At 42.0% G+C, this 11,326-nt stretch overlaps 1 protein-coding gene across 1 annotated transcript in view; it reads left to right on the top strand.

Moving 5' to 3' along the window:
• Positions 1–11,326, top strand: part of ZFP69B (ZFP69 zinc finger protein B) — a 15,730-nt gene that overhangs the window by 2,843 nt on the left and 1,561 nt on the right. The window contains 6 exon segments of the mRNA XM_010862811.1: positions 1,754–1,767; positions 3,016–3,087; positions 6,016–6,142; positions 6,403–6,516; positions 10,486–10,901; positions 10,904–10,983. Coding sequence (XP_010861113.1) covers positions 1,754–1,767; positions 3,016–3,087; positions 6,016–6,142; positions 6,403–6,516; positions 10,486–10,901; positions 10,904–10,983 — 823 coding nt within the window.

Below are 11,326 nucleotides of genomic sequence, written 5' to 3'. Positions count from 1 at the left end.
GCAGGAGAAGTGTGGAGTCCTAACCACTGGACCTCCAAGGAAGTCCTATGATATCTGCAACTCTGAAATGGCTCAGAAAAAAATATAGATAAATGAAGTAAATATGGCAAACATTAGTGATTATTGCAGAGAAGGCAATGGCACCCCACTCCAGTACTCTTGCCTGGAAAATCCCATGGATAGAGGAGCCTGGTAGGCTGCAGTCCATGGGGTCGTGAAGAGTCAGACACGACTGAGGGACTTCACTTTCACTGTTCACTTTCATGCACTGGAGAAGGAAATGGCAACCCACTCCAGTGTTCTTGCCTGGAGAATCCCAGGGATGGGGGAGCCTGGTGGGCTGCCGTCTATGGGGTCACATAGAGTTGGACACGACTGAAGTGACTTAGCAGCAGCAGCAGTGATTATTGAATGCGGGTGGAAGATATATGGGTGTTCAGTATTCATGATAAAAAGTTAAGGGAAAAATACAAGGACAATAATTCATGTACTTTAAAAAAAATTTCTCCAACCAAGATGGGTTTATTCAGAATCAGCAGAGAATTGCAGTTTGTGGTCTGCAACTACTGTGAACCATGTACAAGTCCCCAATGATAAGGATAGGAGAATACTTTTATAGAGAAAAAGGAAGTTGGAAGAGCTATAGTTAAAAATAGTCCATAGCTTTTTGCTGGCTGAATGCTTGCCATGAAAGAAGAGGAGTCTCTTCTTCCTGTTGGACTCTGCTATCATTGCAGAGTATGAGAGCTCCCTCTTCTGGTCTCCCAATTTTATTTAATTGAGTGAGTGAAAGTCACTCAGTCGTGTCCCACTCTTTGTAATCCGGTGAACTATACAGTCCATGGAATTCTCTAGGCCAGAATACTGGAGTGGGTAGCCTTTCCCTTCTCCAGGGGATCTTCCCAACCCAGGGATCGAACCCAGGTCTCCCGCATTACAGGCAAATTCTTTACCAGCTGAACCACTAGGGAAGCCTTTTTTAAACTGAGGTTTCTGTTAATTTCTACATTTCCTCCTTTTGACCAAGATCTTCCTCTGGAAACTTGGTTAGTCAAGAGTCAGGTTTTCTAGTTTCATCAGCCCTTTTGTCCCTCAATGTCAAGAAAGTTCTTTCTGGGAATAGTGTCTTACATCAGAGGGAAAGTGTACACGTTGGAAACCTATTAAGGTCAATTTGAGTAAAACGAAGGGGTGGGAGGGAGAACTCTCAGGCATTTTTTTTTATCTCAAGTACTTATGTTATCAAGATCATAGACACTGGAGATTATCTGAAGCATTGTGTCATCATTACAGCTTTAGTGATGAACTTCCAACAGTCCTGGTCTGGATATGTTGGGAAAGCTGTCTCACCTATCTCTCGTGATATTGTCTGCTTCAGTTTTAGCAAATACTTACTTTTAGGTCACCAGAGGATGTGCATTTCTAGTTAGTGTCTTTTTTCAGGCGTGTCACGTGACTCCAGGAGTCTATTCCCTGGAGTGTAGCAGCACGAGGATTGGTTAGCAATACCTGTTAGGAGCCTTTCTAGGGATATAATACAGAGAGTTTTTGGAGGTGTCTTTCCTAATGGATGAAATCTCCATTCTAAGGTGTGATGCTTAAGATCCTCATCTTTCAAGGGAGCACTGCTAGTGTTGGAGGGTCTCCTGTAGAGACGTGGGTCAGAAGTGGGTCTCCAGGGGGACGGGGGTACTGGCAGCAGCAATCCTGGAAAGTGCCCCTTGGCGTGAGCCCTCTTGGAGGTCGCCGTTAGCCCTACTATCTCATGTGCTTTAATTACAAGTTGTTTTGTTTTGCTTTTTTCATTTGTTTGCATCTTGTGGGATCTTAATTAACCTGACCAGGGATTTAACCCTCTAACCTCAGCAGTGAGAGTGCAGAGTCCTGACCACTGAACTACCAGGGGATTCCCTAGTTCATATATATTTTTTAAAAGATTTATTTATTTATTTATGGCTGTGCTGGGTCTTTGTTGCTACACACAGGTGTTCTCCAGGTGTGGTGAGGGGGGCTACCTACTCTCTAGATGGGGTGTGCAGGCTTCTCACTGTAGTGACTTCTCTTGTTGCAGAACACAAGTTCTAGGCGCTTCAGCAGTTTCAGCTAGCAGGCTGCAGAGCACGGGCTCAGTAGTTGTGGCATATTGGCTTAGCTGCTCCGTGGCATGTGGAATTTTCCCAGACCAGGGATCAAACTCATGTCCCTTGCATTGGCAGGCGGATTCTTTACCACTGAGCCACCACGGAAGCCCCATATTTTTAACATGTCAAATTCAGCTAGTATTTCTTGAGTTCTAGTAGCCTGGCAGGGTGTTATACTTAACTAGCAGATGGGAAAAAGTGAACCAGATAAAGTTTCTACACATATACTCATACTAATACTCAATTGAAGGATATAATTATGAAAATAAATATAATAGGAGGCAGCCTGAGATACCAGATTAGAGAGAAAAACCAAGCTTTGGGGGAATACAGGGGAGAGGACGTTTTTTTCGCATTAAGGGGATCTGATAAAACTTCACTTGAACTGATCCAGAAGGATACCTCGGTTTTTCACTGAGTAGGCCTTGGGGGAAAGTTCTGAGCTGGGTGCTATTAATATCTAGGTATGTTCAAAGAGTGGATTATGTGGTAGGTGTGTCCAGTGTTTAGGGGCAAGAAATACTTGGAGAAATAGCTTTGGACTGTTTGTGGAGGATCTTGAAGTCTATGATATGATAAAGTGTTTGGATTTTTCTTTCTTGTAGTGGGGAACGTTTGAGGATTTTTGAGGTAGGTCTGTGCTTTTGGACCAGCACTGGTCATTGGGAAACATTAACCCTGTAATCAATGCACTGCAGATCCTCCCATTAGGAGGCTCCAGTCTGCTCTTGAGTGGCTCTGAATGTCCCTCTTTGTGAATGTATTGAGAGAGGGGCTGTGTTCAGCAGGTCTACAGGAAGTTTTTCTATTTAGGGGGATTTGCAGAGGTGCAAACTTCATAGCTCTTTTCCTTTTTCCATCTTGGCTATTTCAGGATGCTGATGAGACCCAGGGATAAAGTTTTGAGGATGAAGTGACCTCTAGGTCCCTGACAGCAGAATCCTAGGTGGGTCGGAGTTTCCTGTCACTTTCATGAAATTGTCTCTTAGATTTTAAGAGCCCTGGACTTTGATTTTCTTTAGCTTGACTTCTTGGATTGGATTTTCTTAGCCTGTTTGAAATCAGCCTGCATGGATTTATTTTACAGGTAATTTCCCCACCAGTAGTAACCCTCCTAAAGAACCCTCTTGTTTCTAGCAAACCTCTAGCCATTTATCCAACAAATTAAAAAATCATGTTTGTGTGTGTGTGTGTATGTGGAAAAAGTACATAAAGTAATTCTTTTTTTGGCCATGCCACACAGATTGCAAGATCTGAGTTCCCTGACCAGGGATTGAACCCAGGGCCACAGCAGTGAAAGCCCGGAATCCTAACCACTAGGCTACCAAGGAGCTCCCTGTAATTCTTGCTCTTAAAATTCACAAGATGTCATCCAGGGGAAAGACAAGCACTGTAAAACATTTTAAGCAACATTTTAAAATGAACAGAGTGAGGTTCTGATATTCTTGGAAATGCATGCACTTCCTTAAAGACCTTTGAGAGAGGATCTTTGGTCATGTCCGGGAGCAGAATTGTAGATGAATAGAGAAGTGAGTAGAGAAGCTGCTGACAGGTCACAAAGGGCAGAAACGAAATAGGCTGAGCAGAATAGGAAGGAAAGCTTCCAAGAGTCATACATTAGCTCATTAGAAAGCCGGTGGTACTGGCAGCAGGCAAAGTTCTGTACAACCAAACCCCAGAAGCACAGGGAAACTCGAGAGTTAGAGAATTAGAAAACCAACGTAGAAGGAGATATTAGAGAACAGGAGAGTTTTAAAGTGAAGAGATCTTAGCTTCCAAAATCACATGGTATAGGGTTTAATCTCACGTCTTTGGGGCTTTCCTGATGGTTCAGACCAATGTAGGAGAATCCGCCTGCCAATATAGGAGACACGGGTTCAATCACTAGGTTGGGAAGATCCCTAGAGAAGGAAATGGCCACCCACTCCAGTATTCTTGCCTGGAGAATTCCACAGACAGAGGAGCCTGGTGGGCTACAATTCATGGGGTCACAAAGAATCAGACACAACTGAGTGACTAACAGCAAGTCTTTAACTTTGCTCAAATTCAGTTTTCTCATTGGTTAAATGTGGATGCTAGTGTTGGCCTCATAGGGCTGAAATACATTCCAGAATTATTTACAATCCATTAAAAGCATTAAAATAGTCTGTATACTTAAGGAATTTGTTATTATTTCAGCCTTCTGGCTTCTGAGTTCTCTTCCCATTTGGTAATATTAAAAAAAAAACAAACTCAAATGGTTATTTGTGTAGGTTGTTCACAGCAGGCCCTTGTACTTCCCAATACAGTGTCCGCTTTGGTCAAGGGATCTTCCTTACAAGGCACAATTCATGCTCCCTCCAAAAATGTGCTATTCTCACATACTTTTCCTACTAACAGAAATCCCTAGCTAAGGGTCTTACTCATGTAGAAATGTTCTGATTTATAACCAGTTCTTTCAGCCCAACCAGGGTCCCTGTCTTGTCTTGTGGCCTTAGCCTCCTTTTGGACTCTCCTCTTTCTCAAATATTCCTGATTTTTATTGCCCTTAAATTACTATATACTGTTCTACAACCCTCTTTAATACAGTTCATGAGTATTTTGCCTTCAGCCAAACTGTGAGTTGGAAGAGACAACTTACACGCTCCCTGCATTGTTTTGTAACCTCCATCAGAGAATCAGCCAAATGGTTTTCAAAAGACTGTCCATAGGAGCTGATGAAGGCTGAATGACAAGGAGATCTCCTTCTAGCCTTTCACACAACAGAGATGGTATTGGTCTTTATAGACCGGGACCTGGTGGACCAGAGTTGAGGAAAAGAAAGAAGAGAGAGAGAGAGCAGTATCTCTCAGGATCTCTCAGGTTACATGGAAAACCAATGAAGCCCATACACAGGACTTGTATCGCTCACGAAGGCACAGGGCGTCCTCTCAAGGAGGTCTTGAAAGCCCAGGCAAGAAAGTGAGCTTGGTAGGTTTCCACGCTCCGATGAGAATGAAGACAGAAAGAAGGATGCGGGGGACCCAGGTCTCTAGTGGAGCAAGGGTATTTTATTAGCAGAAATGCACGCTTATATATATATATCTTTAGTAAAATGATTACTCAGCTATTACAAAGAGTGAAATTTCATCAGTTGTAACAAAATGGATAGTCTAATATATACAAGGTTGCTAACGCTGAAAACAGTCACTGAAGGGAGTTACTGGAAGGAATCCAAGCAGGTACCCTTTCCCATGATCTCAGTCCTGAGAACTGCATGCAGCTCTACTCGTTCCTGGAATAGGAACTGAAAAGGAACAGAGAATCCTTGAGAAATGGCACGCAAAGGAAGAAAAGTGCAACATGTTGTGTTCCTTAAAGTTGGACGTCCCCCGACAAGATGGGTTCCCACGTGTGGCAGGCTTTCTCATACAGATTGATATAGACCTATCTGACCTGAGGTGGAGAAGGCAATGGCACCCCACTCCAGTACTCTTGCCTGGAAAATCCCATGGGCGGAGGAGCCTGGTAGGCTGCAGTCCATGGGGTCGCGAAGAGTCAGACACAACTGAGCGACTTGACTTTCACTTTTCACTTTCATGCATTGGAGAAGGAAATAGCAACCCACTCCAGTGTTCTTACCTGGAGAATCCCAGGGACAGGGGAGCATGGTTGGCTGCCGTCTATGGGGTCGCACAGAGTCGGACACAACTGAAACGATTAATTAGCAGCAGCAGCAGACCTGAGGAGAATCTCTGCTGAGGGCTGTTTTTCCACCTCTGTGATAGATTTGCTAAAAAAAAAAAAAGAAGAGGGTCCAGGGTCCAAGAAAACTTGGCTACAATCTCTTAGCATATAGAGAAAGTGAAAACAACTTCCTGATTCAGGCTAAAAAGAAATATATTTGATGTTCTAGGAACCATTGACCTTCAAGGACATAATTGTGGACTTCACCCAGGAGGAGTGGGGGCATCTGGCCCCTGCTCACCAGAATCTGTACCGGGAGGTGATGCTGGAGAACTATGGAAATCTGGTCTCAGTGGGTAAGGGTGGATTCCCTTTGTAAGAAGAATCTGCCTATTGGAATAAGAATCTTTATTTCTAACTGAACTGCTCTGCTTCGGCTTTGGGTTCTGTGTTAGAAATTTCTAGTTCGTTTGAACAGCAAGTCAGAACTGCTGTGGTCTTTTCTGCCCTGGTCTTTCTACTCTACTCTGCAGAAGGCCTGACTAACAAATGACTGTCTCTAAATTCTTGGGATACCTCTCTGACCTCAGCACATGCAGTTTTTTCTTCTTGTAAGCAGGATACCAGCTTTCCAAACCTGGTGTGGTTTCCCAGTTAGAGAAAGGCGAAGAGCCATGGCTGATGAAGAGAGAGATTTCAGGAGGTCCAAGTCCAGGAAAGAGCAAGGCAGGTGGAACCCTTACGTTTGCCAGAGAGTTCAGCTTAAAGGCTTCTCCAGGCCGTGGGGAAGGCTGCAGTCACCTGCGTGAGACCCACAAAAAACTCGATTACCACTCTGTCCCTCCTTTCCTACACTTGCCTCTTCTCGTTAGTTTCTCTGGCATCAGAGGAAAAGAGATGGCTTTCTCTTCAGGGTTAACTGCCTTTACCATTTCTTCTGACCTGACTTTTGTGGTTTTCTTGCTTTCTCCAGCATTCTAAACCTTGCCCTGATCATAGTTTCTTTCTCCTGTACATTCAGATATCCATGGATCTCTCCTCATTTAAAACAGTGCTCTTGGTACTTCCCTGGTAATCCAGTGGTTAAGAATCTGTGAAGACTTTGTGTTTGCACTGCAAGGAGCACGGGTTCAATCCTTGTCAGGGAACTAGGATCCCTCATGCTGAAGTGCAGCCAAAAAAATTAACCAACCAACCAAACAAAAGAAACACAACAAAAGACAAACACTCAAAAAATATCAGCACCCTACACCAGATTCTTAAGTCATTTTATCATGACTTTTTCTGATGATTCCATTTAAATTTTTTTCCTATATTCTATGACTATCCCTTCAATTTTGATTCTCTTTTTAACTTGGGTAATTTAACTTTTATTTCAGATAATACATGACTCCTTGAGAAATCACCACAGAATTCCTTCTTAGCAAATCCAGTGGGTTTTAATAGTCTTCGACTTCTAAGAATAGTAAAAATGACACTGTTTTCCAAGCTGGTTTCTATGAGTCCTGTACCTACTTTAACCCCATATTACAAATGAGATAAAGAAGGTGCTTAGGTTAAGAAACCTGTCCGTGATTGTTTAGCCACTATTAGGTGGAATCCGTGTTTGAATTCTAATCATGCTGCCTCCACGGTTTGAATTCTTATGGTGCTTTCCTACAGGGAAGCATTAGGTTATGTAGACTTCACCACCTTCATGGTATTGTTTTCTTCCATCAGCTAGTTTAATAATATTTGTGTCTTCTGTCTCTCTTGTTGCTTCTTCAGTGCTTCTCATCAATCTCCTTCTTAATGCAGGTGCATCACTTATGCCTTCGTTAGGTTAGGCTAACCTACTATAGCATATAGACGCTCAAGTTTGGCTCAAACTGAATAGGGCTTTCTTGCTCATATATTGATCCGGGGAAGTTGGTTAGTTCAGTGGACAGTTTTTTACCACTTTGCATTCAGGGACAGAGATTCCTTCCACATGGTAGTTCTGTCATTCTTGAGGGCCTCCTCATCATCTAAGTTTGGCCAGCAGTGGAGGAAAAGCACACGGAGGGCATGGCAACCCACTCCAGTATTCTTGCCTAGAGAATCCCCATGGACAGAGGAGCCTGGCGGGCTACAGTCCATGGGGTTGCAAAGAGTCAGACACGACTGAGCGACTAAGCACAGCACAGCGCAGCACAGAGGAAAAGCACAGAGGAGTTCATTTAGGTGGTTTTTATGGGCCAAACTGGAATGGCTTACATCACTTTTCACTCTTATTCACTTAATGGGAGAGACCTGTTACTTCACTCAAATTCAGGGAAGATTGGGAAGTATAGTATAGTTGTGTGTCCAAAAATAAGGAGATGTTTCAATGAACAGCTAACAGTCTCTGCCACAATCCCTGAGGAGCCTCTCTCTTTTACACTGCTGTCCTGTTTCTGCACAAACTCCCACAGATGCATTGTGATGTTCTCAACTATCCCTTTGATATCTGTATTCTCCATATCTTCATTTGTGTCATACATGTTCATATGAACTCTATTCCCTCATCTCCCTGGTGTTTGGAACATCTCTATATAGACACACTGTTGTTACTTCAAGCGCAGTACATCCAAAATTGGAAGCAATTATCTCTCCCAAACTAAGTTCTCATCCTGACTCCTCCTGTCCTTTCAGCCTCTAAGACTAGAAATTATTGTATCAGCAAGGATGTATCATGCTTTCTCCTTTGTTTTTCCCCCCATCCTCCATGTTTTCTTCTCTGGTTTTACCTACTCAGTCCACTTCTACTCTTCATCTCTGTTGATGTACTCTTAAGCCAGGTTCCCATTATTCCATGCCAATTACTAGAATTTCCAGCTGCATTTGTGGATATCTTATTTTCTTTTTCAGAATCATTTTGAATGTTACTGCTAGATTGGACCACTCAAAACATCTCATTTATCTTTTTTTTACCCTAAAAAGAAGTTAAGTGACTCCTTATCCCCTATAATAAGTAATCCAAATATCTCTACTTGCTTTTTGAGTCCAGTCCAAAATTTATCCTGCTATTACCAAGTACTTTGTTTGTGCTTTGACTAAAATGAGCTTGGACATCCTGGAGAATAAGTTTGCTGTGAACAGAAACTATTGATGCTTTAGGATGATAGAGTCCAGAATAGTTGGATAGAAGTAGAGAGTAAAAATCCAGGAAACTCCCTCATCTGATTTATAAAAATCACATCTGAAAATGCTGTGTCATGTGTACTATGGATATATTTACCCTATATATATACATTCTCTATCTTTTAAGATTTTACAGTATAGATAATATTTTGTCACAAATTAAGAAACCATTTTCACCTCTTATATAGACAATAATTATGAAGATAGATAAAAATCCAGTGAAAGGCACCCATATTCACCGATAGCATATATACCCATAACCTAATACTTTCTTTTTAGTAAATCCTATGAAACACTGACAGAAGCATACACAAATTTATATATAAAAAATAAAGGGAAAAAATGGAGACTACCTAAATATTTTTCAGTAGAGAAAAGTCAAAGAAATATGTCTATAAGTGGAATGTGGGCTTCCCTCATAGCTCAGTTGGTAAGAATCTGTCTGCAATGCCGGAGACCTCGGTTCGATCCCTGGGTTGGGACGATCCCCTGGAGAAGGGAAAGGCTACCCATTCTGATATTCAGGTCTGGAGAATTCCATGGACTGTATAGTCCATGGGGTCGCAGAGAGTCGGACATGACTGAGCGACTTTCACTACTTCACTAAGTGGAATGCAGTTGTTATAAAGAATATTATAAATCTAAATGTACAGACACAGGGGGGCATAAGACATAGTTGAGTTAAAAAAACATGCAGAATTATATTTATGACCATATATACACAAACGCACATATTTACATGTATATATTATTGAGAAATGTCTGAACAGATTCATTCCATAATCCTAAGAGAATAAAGGAAATGGAGATGAAATTGACAGAGGCTACCCTTTTTTAGTGAATGCATTTCTATATTATTTAATGTTTTATTTGAGCATGCAAAATGTATGAGGTACTTAAATTTTTTAAGTAAATAAAATTTTGTCATAGAAATAGGAGGTTGAGATATTGTGTTAAAATTCTTATCTTCCTGTCTTATCTCTTGATATTTGCCCTTATAGTGATGTTTTCTTCTTAGTCCATTTCCTCTTGTAGTTCTCATGGATGAACTCCTCTCAGTTTTCAAAGTCACTTTCACATACATTTTTAAAAAGTCTTTCATTTTGTATAACTCCTCAGAGCTCCATTTATTTACTTGGCTGTGTTAGTTCTTAGTTGCCGCATGCAGGATCTTTGTTGCATCATGAGGGATCTTTTGTTCTGATACATGGACTCTTTAGTTGTACCATGCGATCTCCAATTGTGGGCTCAGTTGCCTGGTGGTATGTGGGATCTTAGTTCTCCGACCAGGTATCAAACCCATATGCCCTGCACTGCAAGGCAGATTCTTAACCACTCGATCATCAGGGAAGTCCTATCTCGTATTCTTTTAACAGCTTCTTTGTTTTGACCACTTTGTTATTTTCATATTAGCTCTCTAGGTGGCAGGATCCTATTTGAAGACTATTCAGCCCTCCTGTACCTAGTATATATTATTTTTCCCTCCTCTTTGCACTGTGGCCATTTATTTTTGAAGTGCAGTGAATATGGGTCATTTATATTTTTGGATTTCTTTCAGACTTGGAGGATGAAACAGAAACCAAAGAGACAACTTTAAAGAATGACATTTCATGGGGAGAATTACACCATGCCCTGATGATGGAAAGGTTCCTGAGAGGAAGCACCTTGATTTCCACATTGGGAAGAATCTCCGAATGTCACAAGTTAGAAAACTACCAGGAGAACGAAGGAATGGGTGAGAGACAAATCCCCTTGATCCACAAGAAAAGGCTCACTCAGGAGAGAGGCCAAGAATCTAACAAATTTGAGAAAAATATTAATATAAGCTCAAAAGTTATAGGACCAGTAGGCCCTCCAGAAAAAAGACACCATAGATATGACATATCTGGCAAGAAAAGTAGATGCAATTTAGATTTGATTAATCATTCAAGGAATTATACAAGAATGAAAATCTTTGAATGTAGTATATGTGAAAAAAAATCTTCAAACAGTTCATTCACCTTACAGAACACATGAGAATTCACACCGGAGAGAAACCTTTCTGTTGGGGGCCAGAGTGAGGTACTCCGCCCATGACAAAGGTCATGAGGAAGGAGGCTCGACATACGCAAAGGCGGGATCGAGCCTCAGGAGTCCCCCTGGAACTCCTCGAGCATCTACCCCCATTACCAGAGCCTGCCTACTTTACTACTTTGTGCTCTCACCTACACCTCTGACTTTACGGGGGGCTGTCCCCCACCACCTCTTTCGGAGAAGGAGTTAACCTAGAGCTCCAGTCAAAAACTCTTGGGTGTGACAAGAGTGTTTTAACCTACAAACTCCTCTGAAGGTTCTCTAGCCTGCCTGACAGGCTCGTCCGGCCACATGTGATTGCTCACAGCCTCCCAACCGTGAGAGGC

This window comes from Bison bison, unplaced genomic scaffold (genome assembly GCF_000754665.1).
Source record: "Bison bison bison isolate TAMUID 2011002044 unplaced genomic scaffold, Bison_UMD1.0 scf7180017864484, whole genome shotgun sequence".
Taxonomy (NCBI): domain Eukaryota; kingdom Metazoa; phylum Chordata; class Mammalia; order Artiodactyla; family Bovidae; genus Bison; species Bison bison.
Note: the sequence above shows the minus strand (reverse complement) of the source record. Positions and strands in the feature narration are given on the sequence as shown.